Below are 13223 nucleotides of genomic sequence, written 5' to 3'. Positions count from 1 at the left end.
ATTTCCTGACCGTTGTGCAAAAGAGAAAATAAAATCCAAACTGTAAGGCTGCATTAACAGGCTTTATGCCTCCAATTTCCTTGCTTTATTTTCCTTTACAAGGGAATGAGGAGGGGCAGAATAAAAGGGGAAATCAAGAAAGAACAATAGATGTAAGCAGATGTGCCTGTAAAGGCCACAACTGTGGGTGTCTTAAACCCTTTGCAAATGAACGGGCTTCTGACTTTGAATGTACTCTTCAAGGACGCCAGTCCTTTAGAAAGAATCAGGGAAGGTTAAGGGTGTGCGTGGGGATAAATGTTAAAATATAATGGATGCCGTTGGGGATATTGATTCGATTTTAACAATAATAATAATAATCTCCATTCTTAATTCCCACTCTTCCGGGTAGCTCAGGGCAGGTTACAATAAATTAAAATAATCTATACTAAAAACCAGTATAAATGTTATGAAGCATTTAAAACATTCTGTAATCTACAATACCAGGCTCTGAGGAGTGAGCCATGACTCACAAAAACTCCTCCCCTGCCACAAATTCAAATGGGTCTGAAGTAGCACAACAGAATCAGAGTCCAGCACCACCTTTAAGACCAACAAAGATTTATTCAAGGTGTGAGCTTTCGAGTGCACGCACTCGAAAGCTCACGCCTTGAATAAATCTTCGTTGGTCTTAAAGGTGCTACTGGAGTCTGATTCTGTTCTGCCACAAATGTGGTTAGTCTTTCAGGTGATCCTGGACTCTGGCTCTTTTCTCCTGCTACAGACAGACTTGCTCTGAAGAAGGGAGCAGTGAATCACAAAAACTCATCCACTGCCATGAATTTTGTAAGTCTTTCAGGTGCTCCCAGATTCTGGCTCTTTTCTGCAAATATGGCCAGACATCTTGTTCTACCTGAAGAAGCAGTGACTACCAAAAGCACTTTCCATGCCACAGATTCTGTTAGTCTTGAGGGATCTCCCCAGTACGGGCTTCTTTCTACTGCTACAGAAAGCTTAGCACAGCCACCCACCTTGTACTAGCCACAGTCTTACAGTGTGATGTGAGGTGAGAATACAGAGACCTTGGGCCGATCCTCACGTGACACCCAGGGCTTGCTATGTGTGTCCCCTGGTTGCAGAGGCGTCTGGCCAGTGTGAAAATTACAGAAACAGCATTAATTATGTCAAACGCAGACTGGAGCGAACTAAACTCTGGTTTGTTTGTTTATTATTAAATTTGCATCCGACCCTTCACAAAGTCTTGGGCAGCTAGCAAAATAAACCCGTAAAATAAAATAAAATAAAATAAAATAAAATAAAATAAAATAAAATAAAATAAAATAAAATAAAATAAAATAAAATAAAATAAAATAAAATAAAATATAAAATAGATAAGATCGTATAACTCCTCTATAAAATCAACAATCACCCCTCTTCATTGGTCCTAGTGTAGGTAAGTTAGAGAGCCTGAGGGAAAGGTGGTGAATTCCCATTCCTGGAAATAGAGGGGGGAATATACGGCAATACACATAATATATGTAGGCATAAGCATGTATGTATCTATGTATGGAAGGGAAGGACTGGGAATAACTGCTACCTGCATCAGGTGCGCACTGGTGTCAACCAAAGGCTTGGCGTTAGAGCTCCATTTTATGGGCCCTACAGAACTGCTGGAGTTCAGGCAGGGCCCTGATAGAATCACAGAATCCTAGAGTGGGAAGGGGCCATACAGGCCATCTAGTCCAACCCCCTGCTCAACGCAGGATCAGCCCAAAGCATCCTAAAGCATCCAAGAAAAGTGTGTATCCAACCTTTGCTTGAAGACTGCCAGTGAGGGGGAGCTCACCACCTCCCTAGGCAGCCTATTCCACTGCTGAACTACTCTGACTGTGAATTTTCCCCCCCTGATATCTAGCCTATATCGTTGTACTTGTAGTTTAAACCCATTACTGCGCGTCCCAAGTGATCTCACTTGAGAGCTCATTCCACCAAAACCGGGAACTTCTTCCAGATGTTTAGGTGGAAATTCAAAAGAAGTTAAACAGGCTTCCTCGGGAGGTGGTGGGTTGTCCCTCTTTGGAGATTTTTAAAGAGAGTCTGGAGAGCCATCTGATGGAGAGGCTGATTCTGTGAAGGTTCAAGGGGGTGGCAGGTGACAGTGGATGAGCGATAGAGTTGTGAGTGTCCTGCACAGTACAGGGGGTTGGATTAGATGACCCAGGAGGGCCCTTCCAATGATTCTATAATTCTCTATGATTCTATGAATCTACTCAGATAGGTGGTCCCTCAGATAGTTTCACAAGCTACCCACAGTTCAAAGAAAGTTTGATTCTGTGCTGCGTCTGAAGTATGCCACTGTTAACTAGAATCAAGTCAGAAAAAAAGCTACTGACTTATTGGTTGGTAGCTGTTGCTGCCCACCCCCAAACCCTCCCCAAAAAAGTTTAAACCCCATACTTACTGTCTTCCTAGGTCTTTGTCCCTTGGGAAGCAAAGCTTTGGACTTCTCTGCAATTTTCTGTCAACCGAAAAGGGTAAGAACAGCATTAGTAGTTAGAATACAATAGGAATGCATTAGAACTTTACTTATGATATAGTTTTTGTTAAAGAAAGAAGCGGGGGGGGGGGGGGAATGAGCCAACCCTGTGGTTTCAGTTATAGAAGAAAAGCTGAAAAGGGCAAGCCTCTGAGACATCAAAAGTCACTTCTGCTCCAAGGACAACAAGGTTATCAAAAGCGAAACTACGCGTTCGAAAAGTGTCAGCTAAATGTGGAGGGAAGTAGCAATTTGCCACTCAAAAACAGATCCCTGATGCAACCGGGACATTCGGGGGGAGGAGTGGGGGGAGAAAAATGTAATGGATAATTTGGGCACATTGTAATTTATTAAAAATCAACGGCATAGGAGGCGCGCCGCTAGCAGAATTTCAGAGGGAACACGGATTGAACGGAAGGAACAGCAACGCCAGAGGTGGCAACCCCACCAGACACGAGTCTGGCGCATGATGCGACCAGGATTCAACACCAAGTGAGGGGGCCGCATCCAACAGATTTGCTTTTCTAACAATGTCCTGATCTTCCTACTCAGTTTCATGTTGAGTGGCCAACCTTCAAGTGGGCCCAGAGAGCACCTGGAATTGCAAGTCATCTCTAGAATAAAGAGATCAGTTTCCCCTGGAGAAAATGGCCACTTTTGAGCAGTTATTCTATGGCATTTATACCCAGCTGAGGACCCTCCCCCCTCTCCAAAACTCCCCTTCCCGAAGATCCACCCCTAATATCTCCTGGAACTTCTCAACCAAGAGCTGGAAACTCTAGCTTCATCCATCATTAGAAATATTCTTGGGTCAGATCTGTGGCCACCAACCACTTATGATCCCAGAGGGACACCAGGAGCAAGACACAGAGCCTGATCCCTTAATTCCATGAGAAGTGAAAGAAACACTACCATCCAAATAGAACGTGAAACAAAATCTGTGTGTTTAGTGGAACAAAAGGGATTGAGCATTGTCTCACAAGGAAGAGGAGCTGGGATTTTGCGGAAGAACATCTGCTTGACCTGCAGAAGGTCCCAAGTTCTGCTTCCATCCTCCCTGGTTAAAAAAAGGATCAGGCAGTGGGTGATGAGAAAGACCTCCAGATGAGCCCCTACGGAGCAGCTGCCAGTCTGTGTAGACAATACTGACCTTGAAGGACCAACAGTCTGATTTACATGTATGGCTAGACTTAAGGGGGACAGTGGATGAGTGAGAAGGTTGTGAGTGTCCTGCATCGTGCAGGGGGTTGGACTAGATGACCCAGGAGGTCCCTTCCAACACTATGATTCTATGATTCTAGACATATTTGTGACACAAGTGAGTCTTTTTTAGGAGGAGACTGGATGAGCTCTTGGGATGTGTGATTTTTAAGTCCCCGAGAAGGTGGGGAGCCTGACTGGACAACCCTTGGTGGTCTCTTCCAGCTCAGTGTGATTCTAATTCTTTACTAGACCATAGGCCTCCAGTTTTATTTAAGGATAACCATGGTTAAAGATGACTAACAGAGAGACAGGGGAGAAAAGGCTAACCATAGTGTGTTCACTGTCAATAAAATGACTAACCATGGTTAAAGAAAACCAGTGCGTGAGCCCATTTTCAAATCACTGGATGCTGAAATGAACCCTAGACAAGGCTCAACATTCCACCCATGAGATTGGGCGACATAATCTCCCGTTCTCAGAATTATGTGGTTGGAACTGGTCCATTCACGAAAAAGATGGAAACTCACAAAGCCCTCTTTACCTTTTGAATTGTGCCGTACCGCTGAATGGCGTCAGAAAGCTGGTTCTTCAACCGGTCCAGCTGAAGCCGTTCTTGCTGGAAAGAAGAAAACAACAATTGGGCAAAACTTGTGTTGGGCACAGGACACAATTCAGGAGTCATCAGTTCTCCATCAACCCTTTAAGATCCTCACATTTCTTTATCTAAATATTTAAGAAAAGCTATGTTGGATCAGGCCAATTGCCCATCCAGCCCAACCCTCTGTGTCACACAGTGGTCAAACCCCAGGGGCCATCAGGAGGTCTACCAATGGGGCCATAAGAACATAAGAGAAGCCATGTTGAATCAGGCCAATGGCCCATCCAGCCCAACCCTCTGTGTCATAGAGTCAACTACAAGTTCCATAGAGTCAACTACAAGTTACTTTGAGACTCCTTTGGGCTGTGAAAAACAGGCTATAAAATATTCTTCGCCTCCTTCTCCTTTCTCCCTCTCCTCTTCCTCCTTCGGTCAGCTAAGCTAGTGAGATTGAGGGCTACTTGATTTTTTTCCCCTTCAGGTTTTGCAGACCCATTCTGATAGGTCAAACAAGAAATGCATTATGCCCTTGATGGGTGGGGGTGAAATGACACTTGGGGTCTATGACCACCATCTTGGATGAACACCAGGTGTCCAGATTTCTCTACGCCTTCCAGCTCCAGCCGTTGCCAGGTCTGTCCACTCTCATACTAACCCCCTTCCTTTTATTTGGCCTCTCCTCTCAGCAAAAGAACGCTTGTCTCTCCCTTTCCCTCCAAGAACAGGAGAATACACCGAATGACAGATCGGAAGGGGCGGACGGCTACGCTTGAAATCAGTGACTAGTGTTTTGTGCATGCAAAGATGCTTTATGACAGATAAACTTTCAGAACATGGCTCAGAGGTCCCTAGGGGGGGAAGTGAACTCTTGGTAACCAGTCCCCATCAGGACTTTAAAGAAAAGGGGGAGGTCTGTAAGTTTTGCATCGGAATTTGTAGGCTTCATCCTGCAACCCGGTGATATACAAGAAATAAACAAGGAAATAGCATGAAAGCTGCAGGCGTGTTAAATTAATTTCGAGGGAGCTGGAGAAATTATTACAGGAAGCCACAATGAGCAGGCATAGCTGTTTCTCGTGCAAGAATATCGGTGATTCTTTCTCTTTCCAGCCAGGAATAAAATAAATGAGTGAGAAACCAAACGTTGTGCCTTCCTTATCCGGTCTTGATCCAGACGTAGCTTTTCCTGTGCTCTCTGTGTTGATAGCTGCACCGTTAAAATGTCCGGAGCAGCTATATGTGTGTGCTTCTAGTTGTCTTCTTTTTTTAAAGTTTGTCTTCATTTGGCTTCCCATTGGACCCAATTTGTGTCACAGAAGATGTCTCCAGGCAGATGAAGAGGAGCCAATTTTCAGAGTCTCCGTAAAGACCATGAGAAATCTTTCGTTTTGCTTTTTTGTTGGGTCACTCAGCCATCCCACAATCCACTGCTTCTCTGAAAAGTAGTCTCAGGTGTCGCATCTCCAATGGCTGTTTGTGCCACTCTGTAATTCAACCACTTCCTTATGCTGGACAGAATTAGCACATTCCCAGTGGAGAATCTCTTGGTGATCAGTAGAGAAAGTTCTTGTTGGAAGGGGAAAAGTCAAGGCGTGTCAGAGACAGCTTACAGCTAACCCAGCAAGGGGCTTCAAAGGCAAGGGAGAAGCACAGGTGGTTGGCCATGGCCTTCCTCTGCAGAGCCTTCCTGGGTGGTCTCCCAACTAAGATTTATGCTGACCCCAGCAAAGGCTCTCAAGGCAATTGAGAAGCAGAGGGGGCTGGTCATGGGCTTCCTCTGCAGTGGTCTTCCATCTAAGCCTTATAGTTACCACAGCAAGGATCTTTTTCAGCACAAGTTAAGAGCAGAGGTGATTTGCCATCCCTTCCTCTGCATACTCTTTTTTGGTGGTCTCTCTTCCAAATGCTGACCCTTCTTATGTTCTTTTGAAGACCTCAGTCACTACACTGCTTTGTTGGAACTGTAGAGGAATGGGTAGAGACCATTGTTCTGATCCAGCAGTGCTCTTGTGAGGTCCTTATCAGAGGATGACTGCAGCCTCTATGCCCTGTTGCTGGATCTCCAGGGGAATTGGTTAGCTGCTTTGTGGGACAGGAGGCTGGACTGAATGGACCACTGGTCTGATTCAGCAGGGCTCTTCTTACGTTCTTGGCAGGCCTCAGTCTCTTTTCCATGGTTGTTGGATCTCCAGGGTGGCCACTGGGTGAGTCAGTAGGTGCACCAGACCAGGGGTAGTCAACCTGTGGTCCTCCAGATGTCCATGGACTACAATTGTAGTCCATGAACATCTGGAGGACCACAGATTGACTATCCCTGCACTAGACGGTCCACTGGTCTGAGTCAACGTGGGTTTTTACATTATTATTACCTTTACTATTACCTTTACTATTACCTTTACTATTACCTTTACTACTACTACTACTACTACTACTACTACTACTACTACTACTACTACTACTACTACTACTAATATTATTATTATTATTGTTATTATTTATGCTGTCCAAAATAGAATAGCATGAATTCAGTTTTTGGGGAGACTATAAAATTTGAGTGAGATGTTTGTTAGTTTGCTCATATTTAAGGAAAAAATAAATAAAGCACTCAGGCTTTTCCCATTGTTGAAAATCACTTACCCTAGAAGAACCTCGAATGATTTCAGAGAGCTGCCGGATTGCACTGGTGCATGTATTGATGGTTCTGTTAGTCTCTTGCTGAGTTGTGTGCCTAGTTGAACAAGGGGAAAAGAAAAATGTAATGGAGATTGCAGCCCAGGAGGGAAGGGAAGGGAAGGGAAGGGAAGGGGAGGGGAGGGGAGGGGAGGGGAGGGGGGGGAGGGATGTGAGGAGAGGAGAGGAGAGGAGAGGAGAGGAGAGGAGAGGAGAGGAGAGGAGAGGAGAGGAGAGGAGAGGAGAGGAGAGAGGAGAGGAGAGGAGAGGAGAGGAGAAGGAGAAGGAGAGGAGAAGGAGAGAGAAGGGAGGAATTATAATGTTGCAAAGATTCTTTCACACAGAGATGCTGACTCGCAAAAGGACTTGGCACAGCATAAAAGGAGACTACATCTCAGTAAACTTGGTCTGTGCCTCACGCTTGCCAAAGTACACGTTCTTAAACCTTGCAATTTCATCCATGAGCGCAATATCCCACAGTTTGCAAACTCACCCCCTTGTTTTAGATAAGACTGCCAGTTTGCACTGCCCTACCCCAAAAGGAGGACTGCTTAATTCCATTCCCCCCCCCCTCTCCCCGCCTGCGAGTGTTTGTCCTCCACAAGCTCCGCTTCTTCTTTAAGACACCTGCAATCCCCTCTTATAGCCCCGGCAGTCCTGAATTAATGGGCATCCTTTGGATACAAGACCATTGGGATCACCTCCCTGGGCAAGCTATCGGAGCCATACACGTTGACAAGAAGGGCTCCCCAGAGCTTCCAAAAAAGCTGGCACAGGTAGAAACAGCTGCCTGCGACTGGAAAGAAGAAACACGCAAGCAATTTTAGGCACAGGACACAACAATGCCATCAAGGAGAACTCGGTGTACCACGAAGAGAACTCTTCTTCAGATACATATCGCTGAATTAATAGCAAAGTCCCGGTAGAAGAGGATCTCCCCTTTATCGCTGTGTGCTGGACTTCAAAGGAGACAACCGAAGAGGAGGAGATGGAAAAGAAGAAGGAGAAACTGATTTTTTTAAAAAAATACTGAAAGCATAAAGCAGGTTGCTCCAAAACAGATGCTGTCAAAAATCCGACAACACAGATTCCAGTTAGCAGGCACACAGAGCATTTGTTTGTTGTCATTTCTGCTGTTTTGTAGCCCTTGCTGATTGCATTATGCTCAGCCTAACCACTCTGCAGGGTTGTTGTGAAGGTAAAATGGAGGCGAGAATGATGTAAGGTGCTTGGGGTCCCTACCGGGAGAGAGGCAGGGTTTGAACAATTAAATAGATCCTTTCCAATTGAATGACATAATTTTTTTCCCCAGCCCTGCTGGCCATCTGTCAAATCCCAACTGAATGTATCCGCACTGAGAGGGAACCAGGCTTGCTGGCACCATGATGAACGGGTGCTTCCCTGTGGATTTCAGCTTGGGATTACTCCTTCTCCCAAAAAATGGCCTGGTCCCAATTTGACTTGGAAATCTGTTTGCGTTTTACTTCTGCTCTGTGTCAATCACACACAAACATATTGGAAACGCTTTTTCATGGTTCTAACCAAAGGCCCATCGAGGTCGGTATGGTCTACCCCCAACCTTTCCTCATACGTCTTGGTCTCCAAACCCCTCACCATCTTTGTTGCCCTCCTTTGGACACGTTCTAGTTTGTCAACATCCCTCTTCAATTGGGGTGCCCAAAACTGAACACAGGACTCCAAGTGAGGCTGAACCAGAGCAGAGTAAAGCGGTACCATCCCCTCCCGTGATCTGGACAGGATACTCCGTTTGATACAGCCCAAAATCCCACTTGCCTTTTTAGCCACCGTGTCACACTGCTGACTCATGTTCAATGCACAGTCTACTAAGACTCCTAGATCCTTTTCACACATGTTACTGCCAAGACCAGTCTCCCCCGTCCTATATCAGTGTACAAAAATCATCTCGTTGACAAGAGAATATAGCTGCCACAAACCTTTATAAAGAAATCATGCAAAGATCATAAACAATCTGCAAAAAGTGAAAAGTTGAGCCTTTACATGAACTACTAAGATCGAGAAACTCCCTTGCAGAACTTTGGTCCTCCAGTCTGGGTCTGCTTGCTACAAGGTCAAAATCAACCTAATCTTCTCGCACCAGGAGAAATTTGTGCATATGCATAATGGAGCCACATGCATTGCACTCCCATATGCGCATCAAACTTGCTGTCACCACAGAAGACGCTGCAGTGGAATCTAACGCACCACATTTCTCCCGGGCAGGGACAGCTAGTGAGGAAACTCAGCTACAGGTCCCTTAGCAATATATCCGGTGGTTTCCCGGTGGGTCCATAAAGATACAAAGATTAGGAAATCCCTCCCCCCGTACCGTGGGGCACCGCGATTACTCGACATCCAATTCTTTCCGCCTGAGACATCCCGTTAATTAACTCCCCACAGTCCCGTAGGGAGGCGGGTACAGCAGAAAGCTAATAATAAAAAGCAGGGCTGACGTCTCGTCGTACCCTTCCATATTATTAGAATAAAATAAAAATGCTGTGGGAGGTGAAATTCCATAAGCCTTTATTTTTTAATGAAGATCTTAATGGCGCCGAATGTAAATTAAATATAATCACGGTCTGATTTATGAATAGATTTCCAGGAGTGGAGCGGCGTGAGGTAATTATGCTGACAGCACGGCAGAGATTAGCAAAACCGAGAGGGGGAGACGGTGTTGGAAATTTGCTCCGGGTGGGCAAAGGGAAGGAAACGGAGGCCTCGAAAGCCGTCTGCTGGTTTCCCCTCTCCTTCCTCATCTCTCATCCTCTGGGGAGCTGGAAGAGGACAAAAGGGGATTTCCTTTTGCGTGCAGCCACTAGGCTCCGTCCGAAGGTCACAAACCCCACGAGCAAAGATGCCTAGGGCAGTGAGGAGCCACGGCAGGTCTCACGGAAAGATCCCGACCTCCTCTAAAGAAGAAGAAACAAGCTCCCAGGTCAGGTTTGCTCTCTGCTGAAAGGTCAGGGTGATGGACAGCCTCCTGGTCGGGGGGCCCACATGGTACTGCCTCCTGCTGAACTTGGCCATGAATCCATGGGAGTCCAAGCTGTCTATTCAGACGGGCAACGGATTCCTTCTGTGGTTGCATCCCTGCACTGGACTATTTCCTGGGACACCCAACACCCACCCGGCCACCCCCATTCAGCAAACTTTTGCTAGCAGATGAAAAACGTTTTATCTATGACTTTATGAAGCCCTTCCCCCCTCCGCATGCTTTCTCTGTGCTCTGTTGTTGATTCCTCCCGAAGTGCCATGCCACTCTTATTGACTGTGCCTGCTTTTCATAGAATCAAATAGTTGGAAGGGGTCATAGATTCCATCTAGCACCACCCCCTGCTCAGTGAAGGATCAGCCTAAAATAGGGATTCTCAACCAGGTTTTCGTGAAGCCCTGGGAATCCTCAACAGCCCTGGAAAGGTATCCTGGATGGCTGGGGCTTAATTAATTTTTATATGTGTGTGTGTGTGTGTGCGCGCGTGTGAAACATTTAATGGGTGATATGACAATATATGATGACTCTGGAGGGGGAGAGAAGGGGAGGGGGCCTGGGTGGGTATACACACAGCTATGATTCCCAACTGTATTCCAACACTCCTGGAGTTTCTCAAAGCCTGAAGAATGTCTCAGCAGTTTCTCAACAGTAAATAATATGAGAAAACCTGGGCTACACCATCCAGGAGAAGGATCTGTCCAACTGCTTCTTGAAGAAGGCCCGTGAGGGGGCGCTCACCACCTCCTGAGGCAGCCCATTCCACTGCTGAACTAGACTCCTAGAATCCTAGAGTGGGAAGGGGCCATGCAGGCCATCCAGTCCCACCCCCTGCTCAGTGCAGGATCAGCCCAAAGCATCCTAAAGCGTCCAAGAAAAGTGTGTATCCAACCTTTGCTTGAAGACGGCCAGTGAGGGGGAGCTCCCCACCTCCTTAGGCAGCCCCTTCCACTGCTGAACTAGACTCCTAGAATCCTAGAGTGGGAAGGAGCCCTCCAGGCCATCTAGTCCCACTTCGCTCAAGGCAGGATCAGCCTCAAGCATCCAGGAGAAGGATCTGTTCAGCTGCTGCTGGAAGACCTCCATTACGGGGGAGCTCACCACCTCCTGAGACAGCCCATCCCACTGTGGAAATAATCGGACTATGATTCTTTCCCTCCATGATATTTAGCAGTACCACAGCAGGAACCACAACCCTGCCCTCCTCCAAGTGACAAACTTTCAGATACTTAAAGACAGCCATCCTGTCCCCCCTTAGCCTCCTTTTCTCCAGCCTGAACCTTCCCAAGTCCCCCAGCCTTTCCTCCTAGGGCTTGATCCCCAGGCCCCAGGTCATCCTCGTCACTCTCCTCTGCCCCCTCTCCATTTCGTCTACATCCTATTTGAAGTGGAACTCCAAGATTGTGCCCCGGACTCCAGGTGGGGACTGACCAATGCGGCATTCAGTGGAACTAGGACATCTTGCAATTTTTATGTGACGACTCCGTTGATACAGCCCCAGACTGCATTCTTTTTTTTTTCTTTTTTTACCGCCGCAACACACTGTCTTTTAAAGACACCCTATAAATTGTGCCTTAATATATTTTGATCTTCCAGCCTCACCTGGCAGAAATGGAAGCATGAATAAATAACTAAACAAACAAACCACGCTGGATTGAATTTCCTCCAGGCGGCATGTCAAGATGTCTTCATGCTTGATAGTTTTCCCCTGACGCGTTCCAAGGAAACAGTAGCGCCCTCCCTGCGGTGTCACTTCTCCGCTGGATCCCTGACAATGCCCAAGGCCACAGCAGCAGGTCAACCTAGCCCCACCACATTGGGGACCCCTAGTTTCAGAACTAACGTCATGGAGACCTTGTCCTTTATCTCGCCTCCCCCCCCCCCCAGCAGCCATTTCATCCAGGGGAACTCAACTCTGTCATCTGGGCATCAGTGAGAATTCCAGGAGATCTCCAGGCCCTATCTGGAGGTTGGCAAGCCTAATAAAGGTTCAGCTTGTAAAAGGTTTAGCAGCATGAGGCTGGTAAGCAGTGGAAGGCTGACTGTTTGGGGGGCACTGTAGGCCTGTGCTGCTCTAACAGTCGACCAAAACTTTATGATTTAACCATAGAGTATTGGTCGGGATGGTAGAGTGTCACTGGTGATGCAAAAGCATTGCTCCCAATCACGGTGGAAGCAGCATTTTCACATCAGAAAACCAGTAATCACCCTCCTTTTCCTCCAATCTCCCACCGACCTGCTGAGTGACAGCTGAAAGGCCCAACCAAGGCCAGGAGATCCCCTACCTAAAGGGAGAACCTGGCCACCCTAAGGCAGACATTTTGAGATTCCAGTAAATCACTTCTCCGCCAGTAGATGGCGATAAACAGGAAGCTCCATAGTACCTGGCAGCTCATTCCTACCTGCCAAACCCGTCAATTTAATCTGAGTGACACCTGTCTTCTTCATCTCTCTTTCTCATCTTCGTCTTGACTTTATGGCTAATTTGGGCATAATTTATTTTGGGAGCTCAACTATTATGTTATGGTTGACAGTCATCGTTTTTAATCGTTAAAAATCTATTTTGATCTAAATTAATTTAACTGCATCCCATTGCATGGTTCTTTAGAGAGCGGGGAAAAAAACACTCTAATAAAATTCATGTTTCGCGGAGAGGGGGCAAAGGAGAAATTTCTTGGAAACAGAGAATGGAGAAATGCTGACTGATATAGAATTAATTTCGAAAGGAGATATTATACAGCAATTTAGTTGAACAAGTTGAATTAACCTATCAGGTGAGAAGGTCGCCCACGTGGAGATCAACGTGGAAGATGAAATCCCACAGGAAAGGTAGGCGGATAACAAGAACACTGCTGAATCAGGCTGCTATTTAGATCAGGAGATTCTTTTTTACAATGGCCAACTGCAGTACCCTACTCCATGATGGGGAATGCCCAGAAGAGGCAGGAGCCCCTAATATTCATTCATTCATTCATTCATTCATTCATTCATTCATTCATTCATTCATTCAGATTTTTATATCGCTCATATAGCCAGGGGAACTTCTGTTAATAGTCTAGAGCAGCGGTCCGCAACCTTTTTTATGTTGCGGCCTGCTGCGAAGAAGTGGGGGGAGAGGGTGACCCAGGGCCCACGCATGTGTGGCAGCCCTCCACGCGGATGCGCATGTACGGACGTGCCGCGCATGCGTATTTGCGCCCGATGGGGGCGCAAACGCATACGCACGGCAG

The 13223-nt window shown here is 46.6% G+C and overlaps 1 protein-coding gene across 9 annotated transcripts in view; it reads right to left on the bottom strand.

Annotated features, from left to right (window-relative positions):
• Positions 1-13223, bottom strand: part of TSNARE1 (t-SNARE domain containing 1) — a 325772-nt gene that overhangs the window by 164984 nt on the left and 147565 nt on the right. For all 9 annotated transcript variants that reach the window (XM_077351364.1, XM_077351363.1, XM_077351372.1 and 6 more), the window contains 3 exons: positions 6954-7044; positions 4260-4334; positions 2441-2497 (listed from right to left, as the gene is read on the bottom strand). In XM_077351364.1, coding sequence (XP_077207479.1) covers positions 2441-2497; positions 4260-4334; positions 6954-7044 — 223 coding nt within the window. The remainder of the gene's footprint in view (positions 1-2440; positions 2498-4259; positions 4335-6953; positions 7045-13223) is intronic.

The sequence above is a fragment of the Paroedura picta genome, chromosome 9, assembly GCF_049243985.1.
Source record: "Paroedura picta isolate Pp20150507F chromosome 9, Ppicta_v3.0, whole genome shotgun sequence".
NCBI classification, from domain to species: domain Eukaryota; kingdom Metazoa; phylum Chordata; class Lepidosauria; order Squamata; family Gekkonidae; genus Paroedura; species Paroedura picta.
The sequence above is the reverse complement of the archived record's forward strand: the minus strand, read 5'-3'. Positions and strand labels throughout refer to the sequence as shown.